At 34.7% G+C, this 22,740-nt stretch overlaps 1 protein-coding gene and 2 long non-coding RNA genes across 8 annotated transcripts in view; 1 reads left to right on the top strand and 2 right to left on the bottom strand.

The window, feature by feature from the left end:
• Positions 1-2,579: 2,579 nt before the first annotated feature.
• The window catches only part of LOC114305509 (uncharacterized), a 72,481-nt gene continuing 52,320 nt past the window's right edge, over positions 2,580-22,740 (top strand). For 3 of the 6 annotated variants that reach the window (XR_014349762.1, XR_014349763.1, XM_082903725.1), the window contains exons 1-10: positions 2,580-2,750; positions 3,458-3,596; positions 3,761-3,823; positions 6,313-6,414; positions 6,520-6,685; positions 6,801-6,899; positions 11,941-12,090; positions 13,885-13,924; positions 14,207-14,267; positions 14,375-14,457. Coding sequence is in view for 4 of the 6 variants with exons in the window: in XM_082903725.1 (XP_082759851.1) it covers positions 2,676-2,750; positions 3,458-3,596; positions 3,761-3,823; positions 6,313-6,414; positions 6,520-6,685; positions 6,801-6,899; positions 11,941-12,090; positions 13,885-13,924; positions 14,207-14,267; positions 14,375-14,457 (978 nt within the window). In the remaining 2 variants the exon portion in view is untranslated. The remainder of the gene's footprint in view (positions 2,751-3,457; positions 3,597-3,760; positions 3,824-6,312; positions 6,415-6,519; positions 6,686-6,800; positions 6,900-11,940; positions 12,091-13,884; positions 13,925-14,206; positions 14,268-14,374; positions 14,458-22,740) is intronic. The other 3 variants (XM_082903726.1, XM_082903728.1, XM_082903727.1) reach the window with 3 other exon arrangements.
• Positions 17,620-18,192, bottom strand: LOC145806494 (uncharacterized). The gene is made up of 3 exons (XR_014349765.1): positions 18,098-18,192; positions 17,850-17,994; positions 17,620-17,735 (listed from the first exon to the last, which is right to left on the bottom strand). It is a non-coding gene; the product is annotated as an uncharacterized LOC145806494 (long non-coding RNA).
• On the bottom strand, positions 18,302-19,176 carry LOC114305520 (uncharacterized). The gene is made up of 3 exons (XR_014349764.1): positions 19,108-19,176; positions 18,464-18,515; positions 18,302-18,373 (listed from the first exon to the last, which is right to left on the bottom strand). It is a non-coding gene; the product is annotated as an uncharacterized LOC114305520 (long non-coding RNA).

The following is a 22,740-nucleotide window of genomic DNA, read 5'->3' as shown; positions in this document are numbered from 1 at the left end:
TAGCTCAACCGTGGAAACGAATAAGGTTTTAGCTTGGTCTTGGCCAAGAGGCAAGGTTTTAGCCCAGTCCTGGCCAGTGGGCATGGCTTTAGCCACTTGTGGTGTTAGGCAAAATCTGAGTTCAGTGGGTTTCACTAAAGGAATTACAAATAGGATGTTTTCTCAGTTCCAATGTAATTTTGGATCAAAATTATAATTCCTGACTGGTTTTGGTCCCAGTCATTTGGTGTTCATCTTGGCATATGGAAGCCTAGTTAGAATTCATTTTTGTCTAAACTTTAGTGGTTTTATGTACTAAAATGCTATTTGTAGACATGGATAATGGTGTCCCTATATGAAAAGTGCCAAAAACATGAAGAATAATACGAATATCAATGGAAAAATGCTGAAGAGAAAGAGGAACTTACAGATTTGAGGGTGGAACCAAATTCCAATAAGTGGAAATGTGTCTTTGTGTGATTATGAGCTCACTATTACACTGGGTGTGCTTCGATCTGAGGAGAAAATGAAGGATTCCGAGGGGTTGAAGTTTTGGATTTAAAGGTGCTAATGAAAAAGATGAACAATGGTGGGATTTGTCAAGCAAATATGGAATGTATATATGCGTAAGACGAAAAGGCGAGACGGTTCAAATTTTTAGGCCAATGCGCGACAGCTGTGACAGTGCGCGGGGGCAATATGGGATTGCCACATGTCCCAGAGAGGACATCGTACCAGCGTGGTTGATGAACATGATTCACAATTGATGAGATAGTTTTGGATCGAACAAGGTAAGAGACCGAGCACCTTTGATTAGCTCAATAGAATTGAGAATTTTAGCTCAACTAAGAAGAGTAATCCCAATCATGTGTTACAAATGGAATTAAGGGGCAATTGAGAGGGTAATTTGTGAAGACAAATTGAGCCGAGCTAGTTGAAATTATCTTCAAGAGCTAGGCTATGCAGTGGGTCGAGTTGTGGGTTGAAGTATCACGGTTTTGGGCCACACAGGGAAATGCTTGACCAAGCTACGAGGAAGACCGAGCAATACAGTGTATGCTGAGTAAGAATTGCAGGGCGTTGCGGGTTACACAATTGAGCCACTAGCTAACAAAACAAGGGTAGTTTGATTGCACGGCGGTAGCCGAGCAAAGAGTAATGTTATATCACTTAGCTTATAACGAGGAGGGTGTCAAAGAATGAGCATTATCATTTAGGAATGTGATTTCTAGGAGGACTCTATAAAGGAGAGTTAGAGCCCTACTAGGATGTTGCCATGCGGAATCCACAAAAGCTCAAATCAAACCCTAATCTCAGGTATTGCAATTCATACACTCGAATTCACAGAGCTTTGGCCTCTTGAGTCTATTTGCTGACTTAGACATCAGAGGGGTTTTTGGCGCACATCCGTCGGCTAGGTCGTGTTTGTGATTTCAGGTGTTACGATGACATTTGAAGGAACGCAAGTTTGATCAGCAGGATTATACGAGTGAAGATAATTTTGTGCTCGTACAGGTAACAAAAATGATTGTTCAACCAACAAACATAGTAAAAAAAAAAAACAAAACAAAATACAACTAACTTTCGAAAAAACTTCAAAAAAAAAAAAAAAAAAACCTCATTTTCACAATCTACAATTAACATACAACTAACTTTAGAAAAACTAAATTCATACCAACGTGAACATTCACACTGTCACATGAAATAAAATTGAAAAAAAAGTGATTATTTTAATTGTTTAATAGTAACAAAAAAATGATTGTTCAAATAACAAATATAGTAACAAATAACGAATGATATGTGAATGTAAACAAATAACTAATGATATGTGAACATTCACATATTGCAAAATATATAATTATGCCCATATCTATATTCAAACAATGTGAAATGTGAACATTCACACTGATTGGCAAAAAAATAGAAACAATGGCAGCAATAGAATTAAAAATTCAAAAAAAAACTCAATCACCCTAAAAGTAAAAAAATATCACCCATATCCTCATCTTTATCATTATCACTATTGTTAACAATCTATGCAATTCCACCATTCCACCAATCAAAATCAAACCAAACCCACATTTGAAGAATATATTTGTAACAAAATTAACTGGACATAAATAGAGTTTCGACTTACAACAATGGTGAAACATAGAGTTTCGAATATAGAGCAACAACGGACGAACATAGAACTTCGAACACAAAGTGACAATAGAGGAACACAAAGCGACAATAGAGGAACACAAAGCTTCATTGCAACAATGGAGGAACATAATATTATTTCACCACTATGTGTAAACTGGAGTTTTTAAACCCTACCAAATAAAGAGGTTTGAAACCATAGCATAATGAAACAATACCATAAATGTGAATAAAATTGATAAAAAAGAAAAACGTGAACAATGATAACTATCAAAATAGAAGTAGCAACAAAAAAGGAAACATGTATATCCTTTTTTTATGAAATTATATCAACAATAGATATAAGAGTATAATAATCTAACAAACAATATAAATCAAGAAAAAAAATCTTATAAAATAAAAAAGAGCAACAAAGGCTGAAGTAAAAGGATGGAGGGGTATTAGGGTCATTTCATGGCTCTCATTCCAAAATCGCAAGGGAGTTCCTTTCACTATTTTTTAAGCAGATCTGCTGCTGCTGCTGATGCTGTTGTTAGCTGTTGCTGCTGCGAAAGATGTCCGTCCCGTATGCGATCCAATCCTGCCGCAACCCTCATCATCTCATCTCTCTCTTGTTTTTATTCTTCTTGGTAATCAACCTCTCTCTCTCTCTTTCTCTCTCTCTCTCTCTCGTTGATCATCTAGCCGGGGTACCAAGTAGGGGTTTCGAAGGGTTTACTAATTTTTTTTATTTATTTCTCATATGCAAATGTAGGCATATATATCTATATATGTTGAATTCGTGTAACTTATGCTTTTCCATCATAATAATCGTGCATATATATATATATATATATGTACATATATGTGTGTGTGCGCGCGCCGGTCGCAGGCTTGTATGTATAGCAATTGCCATTGTGTTATAGTTATGATTATCAACGTATGCTGGCTTAAAAAAACTTAAAATAAATAAATAGAGGGCTTTTAAATTTTAATGAAAATTGGATGAAGTTAACTAACTGATTTCGAACCCTACACCATTTGTTATTGTTTTTTTTTTATTTTTTTGTGTTTGTTTCCTGATTTTTTTTCACGCGCACACACACATAGAGAAGAGATACAATGAACGATTTGCTGAAGATCCAGATATCCACTGGGGATGGGGGTGGGGGTTGTCAATTGGCAGCTCCAAACGTTTGCCATTGCAGCGGACATTTATCATGCTGCTGCTGCAAAGGCCACTATTCTTATTGGTTTTCCTGTAATGTAGTGGGTTTTAACATAGAGAGAGAGAGAGAGAGAGAGAGAGAGAGCTTGTTTAACTGATTGTTTGAATAAACATATATATTTGGAGCAGTTCCTAGCAACCAGGTCACATGGAACTCCTCTGGAAAACCGCAGAAGTGGGAGGTCATCATCGATGTCTGTGTTTTCCTTGTTTAACCTCAAAGAGAAGAGTAGGTTCTGGAGTGAGGCTGTTATCCGTGGTGGTGGTGGTATGTACTTGTCCATATCTTCCATTGCTAGCTATGTTTTCCCCATTGTTCCCCCTTTTCAGGCTTACTGACCAATGGGCTTCCTTGAGTAATAATTTTTTTGTTGTCAAAATTTTCTATTTCTATTTCGATTAATATTACTATTAAAAATGTGTTGTGTACAGATTTTAGTGATTTGGAATCTTCTAGCCCTGGCAAAGCAGGCTCTGTCAATTACACCAAGGCAGGTACACGTGTGTGTATTTATTACCACTGTTTCTAAACTTCTACATCTGCTTCTGCTACCATTACTCATGATTTTTGTTTCAAGCTTCTGTTTCCAAAGCTAAGGCAACCATTTAATTTACTATCACTGCTAATGTTGTTTGTCAAAATTCTGGACATGATGTATTTATTTTTCAAGTTATGTATACAAGATGCTTCTGCACCTCTCTAATAGCAACTTTTGCTTGGGACATTTATTATGGACCTCAAAGCTTGTAATAAATTTGCATAGAATTTACTCAATTGTAAGTGGCCTTGCAAACTCAATGTAGAATTGTATTCTTGCAAAGGTGAATCAGGTTTTTTCGACTCTGTAATTGGTAGTAATTAGGTGAATCATCTTCTTTAAATTGTTAAACTTGCATTCTAGGTTTGTTAGTTTTAAGGAAAAAGAAAAAGAAAAAGAAAAAGAAAAAGAAAAAATGATTCACTCGTTTTGCATATAGGCCCCTGATATGAGTGCTACTCCAAGTGGAAATTTGGTGTTGGGAAATCATTATTGACCTTGAGAGTGACAGGGCATAAGATAAGTATCAATGAACTGAGAACTGTTGCATGGAACAGTGAGGGAACTGTTTAATAAAATTCTCATATGTGAAACGGATAGACATGCTGAGAAAAATGATGCAAAGTAAGAGGGAGTCTGCCGTGTGTCTCACTTGTTACTTGATGCGCTTATTACTTCTCAGCAGTTATTTGGGAATAAAAACAAACACAATACCCTGTTTATACACACGTGTATTTCTACATTCATATGTTCAACTTGCATGTACATACGTTCATTTGTATATGTAAGCCAGTTTTGCTTCAGAAAAAAAAAAGATTAAATTTTTCGGAAAAGTGTAATGAAAAAAATACTGGACACATTAACTTTTATGTTTTTCAGTTTCTTTTAATTTTTTAGAGCAAAATAGAGAACTGAATAGGTGGCAGTTATAAAACCCACTCATCCTGCCCCCTCTGTATTTGTGTTTATATATATTTGTTTGATAAGTACTCTGTGCCTGTGTGTATGGTCTATATATTTCTATCTATCTTGACATAAATCAAATGACCTTTTGATATCTAACAAACATGTAAAAATAATATTTCATAAGCACTTTTGCATAACCCTTGCTAGTCAGTCATCCCTATCAGAAAAAAGAAGAAGAAGAAAAGAATTGAAAAGTGATCATTCGTTTTATTTGTAAAAATTTGGATAATTCATTTTTCATCATTTTTGTATATGAAATTCTTCATACTAACTGTTTTCAAGGTATTACAGCTTTAGTGCCTCATGATCCTTTAATTGATATGATCATGATATAAAGATTTGCTAGCTTTGAAAATCATAGGTATTTGGATTTCAAGGGTGCCCTGTGACAATTTTGTTTTAGAAAATTAATATAAAAAACAATTGAAATGGTGCATTATGCTGTGTTCAATTAAGTTTAGGATTGATGTATTTTTTAGATTGAAAATTGCACAATTCTTGTGATGGAAATTGGGTTGCTTTTCTTGTATAATTCTTGTGCTCTGTCCAAAGTTGCACCGAGGCACCTAGGTCTCTTGGGTCTTGCGTGTGAGGCATGTGGTGAGGGCTTCATTGAAGCGAAGCGCATGTTATAGACATTGCATAGTTTCTATGAGTATGAAAAATTTATTATGTGTTTTAGCTATCACGCACTAACCAATTAAACATTGTATTTTGTGATGAGATTGTTACCGTCCAGCAGATTACATTGTGCTTTATAATTTGCACCACATCAACAATATCAAATGAACTAAATTCAAATTAAACAATTAAAAGCAGTTAGACAACTACACAATAAAGCATTTAAGTAATTAATTAAGCAATTAAATATTTAAACAAATTAAGTAAATAAAATAACCAATTAAGCAAATTAGGTCATTAACTCTAAACATTTAGACTGCAAATTATTGTTTGGCTATTGTCATTGAGGCAAAAGAAAAAGTAAACAAAAAAAATGTCATGTAAGCCAAAATATAAAAGTTTAGGTTTTTTATCTTTAATTTGTTGTCTAAGGTTGAGGCTATCTATATATTTAGGGGGCTTTCATAGAATGTGCTCAAAAAGGTTGATATCGCATCATTAACAAATTAGGGACAATTTAAAAAGGGGTGCCCCTCTTTGCGCCTTGCGTCTCGGTGTGCCTCGCACACCTTGAGCAACTCGGCTACGCTTCATTAAAGTCGCTTCGTCTCAAGATTGTTGAGGCACTTCAAGTGCGCCTTGCACCTAGGTGTGCGTGCCTTTGACAACATTAAACTGTCTGTTATGCTCAGATTCTTTATCTTGTTGACTCATAATTTGATGATTCTATGTTCTCGGTAGTTTTCATTTTTTCACGTAGTTCGTCAATTGTGGATAATGTTGTAAATGGCTCTAATTGAAGTAAACAGAGTGCAGAGACATTCTGATATATACTTTTTATTTGAAAAATGATCTCAGGTAATATTGCAAATTATCTGAAGCTTTTGGAAGTTGATTCTTTGTACCTACCAGTCCCGGTGAATTTCATTTTTATAGGATTTGAAGGGAAGGGGAACCAAGGTATGTAAATTATACCCTTTTTCTTGTTTGACTTGCTAATTTTATGGTTTAAATTCAAGATTTTGCATTCTCGATCCATAACTTATTATTCTTTATTGTTTCTAGAATTTAAGCTACATGCTGAAGAAATTGAGCGTTGGTTCACAAAAATTGATCACATCTTTGAACATACACGGGTTCCAGAAATCACAGAAGTTCTTACCCCATTTTACAAGATTAGTGTAGATAAAGAACGTCACAGTCTTCCTATTACCAGTCACATTAATTACAAGTATGTTTTTGTTTAGTTTACATCGCTGATTTAATGATGCATTGCAACTTTGGATGTTTTGTAATTTTCTTCCTTTTTCTTACAAAAGTTTAATGTTATCATGGAAACTGTGTAGTTTTTCCGTTCATGCCATTCAAATGGGCGAAAAGGTCACTTCTATATTTGAGCGTGCCATTGATGTACTAGCTCGCAAGGATGATGTTTCAGATACCAGGTATAATGTTCTTTCATGAAGTTTGCATAACACCAAACATCAAACAATTGGTCTTAATGACTAGAGCGTAATGTTTGTATTTATTTCATTTTTTTAAAGTAAAATTTATTGAAGAAAAGCACCGAAAGGGATGCCACCAATTTGATCCACTGGTATATCTCAACTAACAAAAAGAAGCTATACATAAACTCAAGCAGTGTTTTAAAAAGCTTTAGGCGCTTCGAGGCCCCAAGGTCACCTGGAGCCTAAGCGCTGAGGCGGGAGGAGAGGCGCGCGCCTCACCAAAGCGAGGCGCAAGTTATAGAAGTTAAGTAAAATATTAATATAGCACAATTTTCAACATAAGCAAATATTTAATATGTATATTATTAAAATTTTTTAATAAGAAGAGAAGAGAAGAGAAGAGAAGAAAAAAAATAATTAATTTTTTAAATATATATTATTTTATTTATTTATTATATTTTTTAAATAATGCGTTTCAATTAATTTTTTTATTTTATTTTACATACATGTGTTTATTTATTTTTTATTACTATGTATAAGTATATATTATATTTTATATGTTATCTATAAGTATATTATATATTATATAATATTATGTATATATATGAATCAATTATATTTTGTATATCATCTATAAGTATATTTTATATATATATATATATGAATCAAGAAGATAAAGGGAGAGATAGAAGCGAGAGAGAGAGAGAGAGAGAGAGAGAGAGAGAAGACGATGAAAGAAGAGAATAGAAGAGAAGACAAGCAGAAGAGAAGAAACAGAGACGAACATGAAGAAGACGAGTCCAATCGATGTCGAAGCTCAGATCCGTCTATGGCTAGTGCACAAACACAAAATAGATCAGTCGATGGTGAAGCGCACAAGGCGCGTGCCTTGAACCTAATCGGAAGGCGCGTGCCTCATCACCTTACCTGCGCTTCTCGCAACTCGCCTCGTCTCGCCTTGCCTACTTTGAGTGCGGCCCTTGCGCCTCGCCTCTCTTAGTGTCACGACCCGAACCTGCCCCCATGGGTTAAGGACGTAACCGGCCAGTAATCTTGAAATTACCTACGGCCTCGAACCAAAATAGACATAAGTCAACAGAGTAGGGGGGGCCAAACGGAAGCAATAATCAAAAACTTTGTCCATAGAGCCGTGCTTAGATGCACTTCAAAACAAACCAAACTCATATACGTTAATAACCCACGTCAAAAGTACAGTACCATAAAATTCTTTACAGACAGGATCATCTAATTAAGTCAACCCATGGCAGACTATTTACAAATATACATAAAGTCCTTGCCGGCAAGACAAAATGTAATTACGTAACAAAAAGGCAAGGATAGGTCTCAAGAGTGAGACGCAAGGCCGACTTCCTTAAAACTCGTATTTTTCCTAGCAGACTTCACTGGGGCTGGGTTTGGACTTCCCTTGGCTCACCTACAAACAAATGAATGAGCGTGAGCGATAGCCCAGTGAATAATATCAAATACAGAAGTCATATAAACAATATGTAGAACAATGTACTCCAAACGGCCTTGGGCCCACTTCATATTCCTACTTAACATATGTACATTTATACAAAGTTTAGATCAAGTGACTGTAGTTCTAAACATATTGGCCTCTGGCCCATTCTGATTTCCATCTACATCAAAACGGTCTTCGGCCCATTCATTTATGTCAAAACGGCCTTCGGCCCGTTCATTCTTGTCAAAACGGCCTTCGGCCCATTCATTTATATCAAAACAGCCTTTGGCCCATTCATTTGTGTCAAAATGGCCTTCGGCCCACTCATTCATGTCAAAACGACCTTCGACCCATTCATTCTTGTCAAAACGGCCTTCGGCCCATTCATTCTTGTCAAAACGGCCTTTGGCCCATTCATTTGTGTCAAAACGGCCTTCGGCCCGTTCATTTGTGTCGAAACGGTCTTCGGCCCATTCGTCCTTGTCAAAACGGCCTTCGGCCCATTTATTCTTGTCAAAACGGCCTTCGGCCCATTTATTCATGTCAAAACGGCCTTCGGCCCGCTCATTTATGTCAAAACGACTTTTGGTCCATTCATTCATGTCAAAACGGCCTTTGGCCCGCTCATTCATGTCAAAATGACCTTTGGTCAATTCATTCATGTCAAAACGGCTTTTGGCCCACTCATTTCTATCAAAACGACCTTTGGTCCATTCATGTTTATTCATATTAGACTCTCGTCCACAATCCCGAATAGCAACTCATAAAGCTTATAAGGAAATAAACAATTGGACATTCACAAATATTCGAATATCGGTATTACTCACAGTGATCGGCTTGTGGATTTGCCCTGGAACTTGACCCTACACATTTCATGAGCACAAAAGGGTCACTAACAGTTCAATCCGTTCTTTAATTCACATATCTCTCTTTAAGCTTAATTCACATTTCATTAGCTCATTTACAATGCTTAACATATGCCTAAGAGTGCTTACAAGTGAAAGAGAACGGAAAACAGAACTCAGAATGCAAAAACAGAATCTAAGAAAACAGGGTCCCTGCTCGAGCGTCAACTTCCCCGCTCGAGCGTCAACTTCCCCGCTCGAGCGGACCCTTAAGGCCTGCAAAAGTACTGGTTGCATGAAAAATGCGCTCGAGCGTGAAATGGGCGCTCGAGCGGAAGGCCTGTCCACAAAAGCTCCCCGCTCGAGCGTGGAATATTCCGCTCGAGCGGACACCAACTCTGCAAAAAGTGCTGGGGGCACGATTTTACCGCTCGAGCGTCTATTCCTCCGCTCGAGCGGACATCAAAAATCTGGATTTTCCAGATTGAGTTCTTGAGCTCCAATTCGAAATCTCAGCCTCAATACCTGCATGCAATGGCTCAAATCTCAAATATAATCACACTAACATGGTACCAATGCAAGAATATAACATTATGGAGTTCAATTTCTTGATTTATCCACATGCATGTCCCAAAATATGTCAAACTCAACATCAACATAACAAACTCATGCATTCAAGCTCATATCTTCTCAAATTGTACATGCATGTGATGAATTAGCCACATTCTCTACTTACATAACACAAAGGGTGATCAAGACATGAGTTTCCTTTAACATTTCACATGGATTATACACATTTGTGCTCAAACATGCAATATCAAGGTGATTTCCTACATGCATGCACATATTAAGCTTCAATTCAACAAATACAACCCAATTTCATTTCAATCTTACTCTTGATCACCAAATTAGTTTGAGCACACAAAAATTACAAACTATAATCCAAGAATTACTCACCTAGGAGCTTGATTCTCACAATCTATGATTAAATCTTGAATTAGACTTCCAACCTCCAAGTTTCAAGACCTCAATTGCACAATCCCTCTTTCTCCCTCTCTATAGTCGGCTCCCTCTCTCAAATTGAGTCCAAGAATCAGTCAAAATGAGCTAAAGGAGAGAAATGAGGTGTAGTGCTCAAATATATCAAGTCCCACTAAGTCAATATAATAATAATAAGGCAATTGGGCACTAATCCACCAATTTAATCGATTTAATCTGACCCGAATCAATTTTTCAATTAAATCTCACCGTAGGCTCTAAAATTACGCCAACCACAATGGCGTAATCAATTTCGGGTTCTGTGGCCGACATGGCTCTCAATTTAATTTCCAAAACAGATTATTCAGACAGGTATTCCTACGGTGAACAGATAAGACTTCAAAATCACAAACATTCACATAATGGCACATAAAATCATGCTAAACACATAATCATACTCAAATTAAGGACCAATTAGCATATTACGGGACAGGGGCATCACACTTAGCGCCTAGGCGCGCTTTTTAAAACACTGAACTCAAGATTCAGTCTTCTCTACGAAGTGTAGAAAGTGATTAATGGTTGGGTTAACAATCACCAAAGGCTATACAAAAGACTGAAAACCATACTTCTGACATTATAAATGGCTTCTCTACTCCATCGAAGGAAGAACAATTACACTTCTGATGCCTCATATTGACCACATCAAAAACGAAGGGGCAAAGCTTCCATGCCCTCTTTCTACACTTAGCAACACCAATGGGTCTTCAAGCATGGAAAAGATTGACTGTACTCAGAAGACCACCCATGTGGTATTTCATGATACTGTTAACACTGTAATGCTAAACAAGGATGGACGAGCTGAACTTGTCTGGACAAAGTGCATACCCGCACAAATGATTGCTGTCCACAACAGGCTTTCTAGTTAGAAATGTGAAAATGACCCTAAATAGTACAACCTTTACAGTTAGAAGTGTGGACATGCAGTTCTAGAGCAGGATAATAGCATTTTGGTAGCATCATTACTTTTATAAATAGTAATAATGATAACAAATGGATAAATAAATAAACATGCATATAAAAATGTGATCTTGTGAGTTGGTGTTCGTGGACGTCTTGCGTTCTTTATCATGTACAACAAGTACTTTTTTTCAATGTGATATCAAATGCTTGAGGAATTTGAACACCTCTCGACCTCCCCCACTACAATTTTATAAGAAGAAAAACCATCTACAAATCCTTTTAGCAAGCACTTGTATTTTCAATATGGGCTCTGAGAGACAATTTAGTGGTTAAGAGTTTTCTCTTTCTGTTGCCGATAAAAAAAAAAGTTGTTAGACTCTCTCTCTCTCAAGGTTGTGTTGCATTTTAACTGTACTTTTGTTGTTGTTGTTTTCATTTTATTTCTTTTTCTTTGTTTTTTGCATAATGTTATTATCTATTTTTATACTGTCTCATTTTTTTGTGTGTGTGTGTGTGTGTGTGTGAGAGAGAGAGAGAGAGAGAGAGAGAGAAATTACAATTTTCCTGCCCCTCCCTCTTTTGTGCAATGGTATCCTTATCCTGTTACATCTTTCTCTCTATGGATAATTGAATATTCAGTCTAATACGATGCTTGAATATTGTGCAATCTTTGTTTTTGTTGTTTCCATTGATATCATTGTTGTTTCATTGAAAAAAATAAAATAAAAGAAGAATTGACTTTTGGCTGTGGTTTTGCTTGAACTAATATTCATTTATTTTGTGTTTGCAGGGATGATAGAGCTAGTCTTTGGCAAGTTGATGTGGACATGATGGATGTTATCTTCACCAGCCTTGTCGAATATTTACAACTTGAAAATGCGTATAATATTTTCATTATGAACCCCAAGCATGATGCAAAAATAGCTAAATACGGCTATCGGTGAGTATTTTGATCATGATTTGGGACTCTTATTAAAAATTAAAATAAGAAATTTAATCATGTCTTACAAGTAAGAACATAAAACATTACATTGCTGACCTCTTGCTCATTAGCTCGTTGGACCGGGCTAAAAGCATGGGATCTTCAGGATGCTGATCCCTCATCGGAGGGAGGGAAAAGGCTCCTTACAATTGTAAGGGGCATTAATTCTCCCCACATACCAACATGCACGGAGTTGTTTCTTGGGGCGTTTTGGTTTAATTTTTGTTTCCTTAATTGTTGGCCACTTCTTGATATCATAGCAGGACATACAACAGTGAGTTCAATAATTATTCGTTCAATAAGTTCTCTAGGATTGTAGACCATGGAATGACCACACATTTTAACACATTACGGCTCCACTGGGAGGACCAGATGCTTAATTCTGGTCATCTTTTTTGTAGTAAGGCATCAGGCACCTGATGATGCCAAATTTCTTTCTAGTGCTCACTCTATCTCTCTCTCAAAACACACATAAACACAAACATGTTAAAAGTGGGAGTGGCATCTAGCAGCTGATGCACCCAAAATTAGTTGTCATACTCTCTCTGACTAGTTTGTTTTGGCACCCTGATTAATTTGATTTAGAAACTTGTTAACTAAACATGTGTTTATGCCGAGACTACAAACAATGATAAAATTTCAAGGTGATTTCCTATCACCTTGTCTTTGCTCTCTTAGTGACCGTAGTGGCACATTATCTATTTCATACTTTTTACACCAAACTGAGGATAAGTGGTTACTTATGGTAAGAAGAAATTTTGAAAAGCTTAATTTTATGTTTAAAATGGTTCAAGGAATGAGAATCATGCCAGCGCACTGGCTTTCTCTTGCGTCTTCATAGGTATAATGAAAGTTCCTTCCAACCACATGTACGCTTATCAAAGTTGCGCATAAGAATTAAAAGCTATGAGAAATAAGCTTTTTGTACCACTTGCACTTCACTGAAGTTCGACATGCCACTGCACTCTTTGTTCTGCAGAAATTGCTCTGGATGATGTTTTGTCTAACCTGATCTTCTGCTTTTCAAGTCTATTTTGTTTGGGTTGCGCTGGAGGGATGGAAATTGTCTTGTGTAAAGTGTTAGTGATGCCAGACAGCGCCGTAAGGGCTGTTCTGGGGCTGTGAAAGTGCTGAAATTTTAGAAAGAAAGAAAGGGGAAGAATAAGATAGGTCTAGGAAGTACTCCTAGAATCCCTTAGCCATCACACCTAGGGTTTGATTTCATCACACAATACATAAGAAAGCTTTAAAGTTCTAAAATTTCTCTAAAATATTAGTATATTAAGCATAAGCATTACATGATTTTATATAAGATTAGGAGATTTCCTAAACCAACTAAAAGCTAAAAAGGAAACTATTAAAATATTTTTGACTTTCAAAAACCAACTTAAGACCAAATAAGAAACAAAAACAAAGACTAATTAAATAACTTGACCCACAAGACGACCCATGGGTGACCCACACAACCCATATTCAGAAATTCTGCAAATTACCAAAATACCCGTAAAAATAATCATAAAATAAAGACACTAATAATACTAGAAACAAAGATTCCTATCAATTTCTCTTTGAAATCATTGCAATGTCCAAATATCATTACTTCTTTGAATTTAGCTTTCCTTGAGCTTTTTATACTCCGCATCAGTTAGTCTTTAGGATGGTCTTTCTCAGTTTGAGGTGTCATTTTCATATATATGGTTCAATTTTATTTTTGTGACTACTTTTCTATTTACTATTATCTATCTCTTGCAGGAGAGGTTTATCTGAGACAGAAATAAGCTTTCTCAAGGAGGTACTTTCTAGTTCCTTTCTTGCCATGCATGTCCCTTTCCCTTTCTTGAGACACTTGTAATGAAGCACGAGTTCATTAGTATATGGAATATATCAATTCCATTTACTGTTGTCATATTTAGCAATTTTCTGGTTTGTGATTTACGGGGACTTTATATTAGAGGCCATAGTTATTTTTTACTTATCGATAAGAAAAGTCTTCATTGTTTCCTAGTATGTTTCTTCTTGTTGCTTTTATAGTTTTTCAGATAGCCAACACTTAATAGAGATATCTATTTAGCAGAATAAGAACTTGCAAGAAAGAATTCTTCAGTCAGGAAGTGTTCCAGAAAGTGTTCTTGGTGGTAAAACCTATCTTATGTCTTTCATTTAATTTCTCCCTGAAGATGTAGCAAATGTTTGCTCAAGTCCAACAGATCAGCAATGTTCTAATTATTAAATATTTTTCCAGCCCTTGATAAGATGAAGAGACCTTTGTATGAAAAGCATCCAATGGCTAAGTTTGCCTGGACAATAACTGAAGATACTGATACAGTAAGTGTTATTTCTTGTTGTGTCTTTAAATATTGTAGTCAGTTTGATTGATGATCAATTCTCTCTCTCTCTCTCTCTCTCTCTGCACACTCATACTAATTATTTAATTAAAATTAGTGATCAAGATGCTCTTAGGATAGTGGGGGAGAAAGGTTTTTACCTTTTAGGAAATAAAACAAGTAGCTTACTATGAAGCCCAAATACTTTTGAAAGGGAGTTGTATATGTATCATACCCGTACTTGATACCAATACTCCTAAGATACGCACAGATTCGTATATAATTCCTAACCGTATTCAATACTTGATGTAAATTTTGAGAAGTATTGGATATTTTTCGAACACTGTTTGCCACATATCCAAAAAATGATAATACCCTAGTGATTTAAGTTTTGGGACACACCTTTTGAAATATGGTATACTTTCATTCCATTGTGAACTTAGCACAGTGTTTTAAAAAGCCCTAGGCGCATCGAGGCGCCAAGGTCACCTGGAGCCTAAGCCTCGAGGCGCGAGGCGAGGCGCAAGTTATAGAAGTTAAGCAAAATATTAATAAAGCACAATTTCCAATATAAACAAATATTTAATATGTATATTATTAATTTTTTTAATAAGAAAAAAAAATTAATTTTTTAATACATATTATTTAATTTATTTATTATCTATTAATATGTATATTATTATCTATTATATGTATATTATTATCTATTTATTATCTATTAATTTTTTTTAATTTATTTATTTAATATGTATATTATTATCTATTATTTATTTATTATCTATTATTATCTATTAAGCAAAATATTAATTTTTAATATATATATATATATAATTAATTTATTTAATTATTATTTTACATATTATCTATAAGTATATTATATATTATATAATAGGCGTGGTATAATATTATATATACTAGCGTATACCCGTGCCTAAAGGCACGGTATAAATAATTTTAAGATTAAAATGCAGTTATAATTTATACATTTTATGTTAAAATTTATGAAGTTTGTGTCATTTTTTTATAAAGATATTGAAAAATATATTGAAATATTTTTTTTCTTAAAGACAACTAAAATATATTGTGTGAGTTTAATACATTTTTTTTTTCCATGAAGACAACTTAAATAATACACACATACATACATTCACCAAAATTTTTTGAAATACAACATAAAATACTATACTCCTTTAAAAAGGTGCTAAAAAAAAAAAACATAAACTTTCTTGCCATGTTACACATAAATGTTAAAATGCCAAATCACTGAAATTTTTTTTTTAATCAGGAACTCCAGATATTCAAAAAAAATTATATGAAAAATATTTATCATATGTACATTAGAATCACACAGCAAATATATTACATTTGAATGGTACAACTAAATAAATATATTACATTGCAAATAAAATGTTAAATAATTTTTTTTGAGTGTGGATTTAATTTTTTTGTTGCAGGAAAATCAACTAAATAAATCACCCTTACTTTCCTTTTAAATAGTTCCAAACAAATAGTTCCTTCCCTATCACACTAATTTTTATAACACAGAGCACTAACCACAAACTAAGTCCCAAATAACCTCTCTCTCTCTCTCTCTCTCTCTACATTCTTTGAGAAACCCATAATCAAACTCACATTTTCTGAGTCAACCCAGCGTTTAGAATAGATTTTTTTAACAATCACATTAAAATGATAAATTAAAACCGGAGCAAAATAATTGTCCAAATTTGAACTTTTCTCTTTCGTAACTGACTTCAATTTTATAGAGATGAAATTAAAAACAAAATCAAAACCCATTATAATCATAAATATTTTGAAGTTCACCATTTATGACTTGGAAAGTCCAAACATAAATTTATGCCAAAAAAAAAAAAAAATTCACCATATAACAAAGCCATTTTATAAGCAATAATGAATAATTATTTCATGAAGCAACTAAAGTAATACACACATATACATTGACCAGAATTTTTGAAATACAACTTAGAATATTATACTCCATTAAAAAGGTGGGGAAAAAAAATGAACTCTCTTGCCATATTACACATAAATGTTAAAATGCCAAGTCTTTCAAATTTTTCTTTTCATTAGGAACTCTAGATATTCAAAAATAAATAAATAAATAAACAGTCCCTTTCTTTTTTGAATCACACAACAAATATACTATATTTGAATGGTACAATTTTTTTTTAATTTTTTTTTATAACAAAATGTTAAATACATTTTTTTGGGTTAATTTAAATACTTGTAAGTTTAATACACTTTTTTTTTTTTTCATGAAGACAACTAAAGTAGTACACACATATATACATTGTGCAGAATTTTTTGAAATACAACATAGAATACTATACTCCCTTAAAAAGGTGCCAAAAAAAAAAAAAAAACTCTTGCCATATTACACATAAATGTTAAAATGCCAAGTCTTTCAAAATTTTCATTTAATTATGTTAAATACTTGGGTTAAGTTAAATACTTGTATGTTGAATACATTTTTTTTTTTCATGAAGACAGCATAGAATACTATACTCCTTAATTTCACATTGATACTATACACACATATATACTTTCATGAAGAGTGTGTTTTTCCCTTAATTTCACATTGATACTACATGCCACAAAATCATAATTAATTTCACATTGATACTACATGCCACAAAATCATAATTTGGCATATGATGTACTATAAAATTTTCTTCTCAACTAATCAACAATTTTGAGAGTATGTTAGATGTTACTTGGATTTTATAATTGAAAAATGTAAACCATCAAGAATTTTGTAACCAGAAATTTACTTATTCATTAAATTTTGAGAATAAAGATTAGCTTTCCAAGACACATTGACTGCTGCTTTTGAAATGAGGCTAATGAGAATAAAATTCGTAATTTTGATCCTCTACAAATGAGGCTAATGAGGCTAATTTTGATCCATTCATATATTCTGAGTAAAATGTGTCATGTACAGTGACGTCCAAAAACACCAATGTTAACTAAAATATATTTTGGCTAACCACAAATAAGACAATGTCATTATGTGAATTAAAAAATGACATCATAAAGACATAAAGGATGTTCAGTAGAAACTTAAATGGGAAATAACAATCACAAAAAGAAATAGAAGAAGCACAATTCAGACATCTTGAGCAGCATCAGATATATAATTGGGGGGGGGGGGGAGATGGAAGGAATAATAAAAAAAACTACATTAAATATATAAATATCTGTTCTGCCGAGGCCGTAGAGATTGTCTTAGTGGTATTTGAGAAGAAACAATTTCCTCGTCCACTGCAGGAAAAATAAAAGTAATGCACAACATAAAATATTAGAAGGAAAAAAATAAGGTATACAATAACCAAAGCAAAGAATATAGATAGCACTGAACCTAGACAATGAAAATACCTTCCCCTGTGCTATATCCAACCTCTCCTGGTAACATTGATCTGCTTGAAGAACTTATTTCTTGCCTTGTCAGCATTCTCAGTTCTTCATCCTAAAGTTCCTGTTGCCGCATCCTAATGTTTGCTTCTATAACCCTTTGTTCTTCCTATTAGAGCACACATAATGGAAATTTGCTATTCTGAACATATTCAAAAATTCCCTTTAATAATAGAATTAAATAAAGGATACTATGGTAAAGAAAATCTTACAATTTGCTCGATCCCCTTTTCCTCCTTTGTTTTCACCCCACAATACTCCACCGCATAGTTCAAGGTTTTACAGAATGGACACCTCATATGGTTAACCTCATATGGTTAAAGAATGCAAGTATAGAACATGAATTTGGAAGAAAGAATCAGAGATTCTCTAAAACATAGTAGCTGAAATTATCACCCAAAAATGTAGAAACATAGTTCATACATCATAGACTCAAGGATACTAAGTAGGCCAAGTCGAATTCGGGGTCTTCATCTGCAGAAAACACTCTATTGCAAAGAGAAAAAAAAAAAAAAAAAAAAGAAGTATCCGAATTAAAATTACAATAATTAATGACAAATGTTATAAATAATAAGAACCTGTACAAATGCCTTTCGTGCAACATCTTGAGCGATTGAGACTTGGATAATACTGAAAGTTTTCAAACCACACAGAAAAAAAGTATACAATTAGAAACTTCAATAGTAGCAAGAATAAAACCAAATGCAAAATTAGATTGCAAACTTAGGGTTGCTATAGTTTCGGTTCGTAGTTGGTTAGATAAATCAGCTCCTTGAACTGAAACATATAATTAGAACCTCACATACTTCAGTCATGCATTGAACAATTACCTACCACGAATGAAATTTTAAAAACTTAGTACTTTTTTTTTCTTATTTTCACTCCAAATGAACCCAACCCATGTAACGTGCAGTAATTTAGCCTCATCAAGACAATGAACTTTACTTTACTTTCCGCAAATTTCCTTTTGCTTTACTCAATTTGCTATAAACTAAACAGAACCCAAATGAAAATAATTCGAAAAAGCAAACAAAATGACAACTTCAGAATTGAAACACAAACCAAAAAAGAAAATTTGATTACTCAATTTGCTATAAACTAAACAGAACCCAAATGCAAATAATTTGAAAAGGAAACAAAATGACAACTTCAGAATTGAAACACAGACAGAAAATTGGGCCAAATGCAAATAATTTGATAGCTTGAGAATTGAAACACAAACCAAAAAGCAAATTGGGCATTCTTCGAGATCAAATCCACATTCTTCGTCTCCGGGATAGCACGGAGCGAGTTATTCTTGACCACCAAAGATTGAACAATACCAAAATTTTTGACCACCAATTTTTTCTTTAATTATAAGATGCAAACGGTCCACACTTTTTGAAGGGCATGCACCATAGTCTTTCCCGAGTAATTCTTGACCACCAAAGATTGAACAATACCAAAATTTTAAGCCTTTTGCCCTGCTTTCAAGATCATGCCGAATAGGCTAGCCTTTTGTGGGCTTTAATCAAGTCTCAAACTATATAAATCAACCCTTTAATGGAAAACAAAAAAACTGATAACAGATTCTTTAAAACTCAATTTTCCTAAAACAGATTCTAGAACAGAGTCAGAGAAATTTTCAGTCCTGTTTTTTTGTAAACTGTTTTGTGATCTGGAAAAAAAAGGAATGCTATGCATTTGCGAAAATTGGTTCTTGAAAGAAAAAGAAACCCAAAAAAGGAAGAAGGGAAAAAAAAAAAAAATCAATCCTTGAAATACAATCCTAGACAAATTTTTTGAATTCAAAATTTTGAATTCCAAAGGAAACAAAAACAATTAAAAAAAAAATCAATTTTTTTATGGATTTCATCTACGGTAATCCAGAAAAATGAAAAGAGAGCCTAAAATAAAGCAAGAGGCAATGCGTTTCGTGCAAATTCTTGGAAATTCAGGGCAACAGAGAATTCGTAACTCCAAACAATCAATCATAACATCTAAATTCTTTCTCAAATCAAGAAATTTAAACACCAACTTGCATACCCAGAATCTTAATTATATGTAAAGGTGTAGAATTGCATACCCAGAATCATCAGGAACAATTCTCAAAATCTTAACATTCTTTCGAGAACCCTTGTAAAGCTCCTCTAAACTACACACCAACTTGTTTTCCAGTGGAGCTGCTTTCCGGATCGTCTGATTTCCATTCGAATTCTTCAACCCATTTTCCCCAAAACGTCCACTCTTCCCTCCATATCAGATCCACCAAAAAACTCCGCAAAATAATTGGTAACCTAATTATAAAATTAAAATCAACCACCGTCCACTCTTCAACTATGCTAATAAGTCAAAATCAAATGCTGTGTAAAAAATTCTAAATCACAGCATTTTGGGCTATTTAATTACAAAATCAAAATCAATATTAAAACAACAATCAATCTTACAATCAAATAGCCCAAAATGTGAGTTCGAGGACTGGAGAGGCAGACATAGACACAGAGAGAAGGGGGAAGCAGAAATCTTACCTTGCAAGACTGGAGAGCAGAGTCGAGTTCGAGAGGCAGAAGACTGGAGAGCAGCGGAAGAAGGAAGGTAGGAAAGAAGAAGAACAGACAGGGAGAGAGAGATAAAGAGGGAATGGGGCAAAGAGTAGGTGAGAACAGAGAGGGAGAGAGATGAAGAGGGAATGGGGAGGAGACGTGGGTAGGTGAAAGGCTGAGGGAGAGAAATGTTTGGGCGGGAACTATATAGATCTGAGCCATTGATATATATCAGGATTGATATTGGCCATTGAATCAAAATATATCTCACACACATTTTATACATTTTCAAAAAGCCTTCTCTCTTATTATATAGATAAATCAATTATATTTTATATATTATAAGTATATTGTAGATTATATATTATATATTATATAATCGGTATTATATAATATTATATATATATATATATATATATGAATATAGAAGATAAAAGGGAGAGATAGATCGCAAGAGAGAGAGAGTGATCATGAACGAGAAGCGAAGCAGAAGAGAGAGATCGCGACCGCAATCGCGAGAGAGAAGGCAAGAGAGAGAGAGCTCGCGATCGTGAAACAGAAACGAAGTAGAAGAGAGAGAGAGCGATCGTGAAGCAGGAGCGAGAAGAAGACAGAAAGAAGGGAAGAGAAGACAAAGCAGAAACGAAGCAGAGGAGAAGAAGCAGAGAGAAGAGAAGATAAGAGAAGAAGAGAAGAAGAGAGCAGAACCTGGGAGTGGAAGAAAGCTGAGGCGCACAAGGCGCTCGCCTTGCGCTTCGTAATAAGGCGCTCGCCTCATCGCCTAGGCAGCGCTTCACCTGTGTCGTCTCGCCTCACCATGACTGAGGCGCAAAGCTGCGCCTCGCCTCGCCTTGAGCTTAGGCGCGCGCCTAAGCGTGCTTTTTAAAACACTGACTTAGCAATCCAAAATGATCCAATTCTTTTTTATTTGCTATTCATTTTTGTAAAGGTTTCCTTAGGACAAAAACAATGTAAATAAAATAAATTAAAATCTAGGGAGAGTTGGAGTTTTAGAAGGAGAAAATGTAAAAAAATAGGTTACAATGCTCCAAGAAATGTTGTTTACATGGTCAATAAAAATAATACTATATTTTATTGGATGTCTAATCATTAAATCAAAATTCCTCTAGGGGTACCTTTAAAACAAATATTGTAATCTACATAAGTTTACCTCTATTGTACTACATTTTAGAGCTTGTGGTGTACTGTTAGCACCTTGATATTTGGGAGCCGGTGGCCTGACACTTGGTGGCACCTTGCACCTATGTTAGGCCTGGACTGTGGCATGAGGGAGGCATGCCAAGACAACAAGGTGGGTAATCAGTTGCGTCGTTTGGCAGCGACATTCTACCCTTGGCCAAAGTATGGGCGGTATGGCACGTGTAAGGCATTAATATGACCTTAATGCTAGGCTACAGCATACTTGGGGGTTTAACATAATCAGATGGCTTGACTTGGTTAGACAGCAAGGCGTGGTTCACAACTTGGCTAGGTAGCGGCGGTTAGACTTGACCAAGGCCAACAAATGGCACTTCAGGCCCTGTTTGGTTAGTGGCTTGAGAAATTCGAAATTGTCTAAGGCAAGACAAAGGCTTCCTAAAATATAGGGGCAGTTATTGTGTGGTTATGCATAGAACCAGACATGCTGGCAAGGAAACATAGAAGGCTGAAATAAAGGAGAAGTTGGTGACGGTTATTTCTGTAGTCTTGTTTCAAATCTATGTTAACCCCTTGGCAGTTGGGGGTGTCAACTGCCATGTCAGATGGCATGTGTCCTTTATGTTTTGTAGTCTGTTTGAATTTCAAATGTTCTGATTATAGCCTATATCAGTGTTTTTAAAGGCTCAAGGCGCACTAAGGCGTTGAAGGTCTCTCGGGGCTTAGGCGCAAGGCGAGGCGCGAGCTTTATTGAAGTAAGGCGCATAGTCTTCGTAAAAAATAGAAAAATTAACATAGACTAATCATTCATAGTACTAAGACAATTTTTTAAAAAATAAAAAGTAATCAAGATTCAAGATTCAAGACAAAATATAGAATAATGCTCAAAACCATGAAAGTGCATATTACATAACATTCCAATTTTCAAAGATAAAATAATCCACATTCAATAAAATAAAAATAAAAATATAAACACTAAACATCCAAAACATAAATATCTAACAAATACTAATATTCGTCTTAACACTTAAAAACATCAATGTCAATAGAGAGGGTAGGCTAGGTCGGTGTCAGTCAATCATCATCCTCAACATCAATGGTAACATCTTCTCCATCAGTTGATTTATATGCCTCAACATCTTTCTCCTCTGTGTCATCTGAGCCCGCTTCCTCTT

This window comes from Camellia sinensis, chromosome 13 (genome assembly GCF_055761805.1).
Source record: "Camellia sinensis isolate YWXY chromosome 13, ASM5576180v1, whole genome shotgun sequence".
Classification (NCBI taxonomy): domain Eukaryota; kingdom Viridiplantae; phylum Streptophyta; class Magnoliopsida; order Ericales; family Theaceae; genus Camellia; species Camellia sinensis.
The sequence above is the reverse complement of the archived record's forward strand: the minus strand, read 5'-3'. Positions and strand labels throughout refer to the sequence as shown.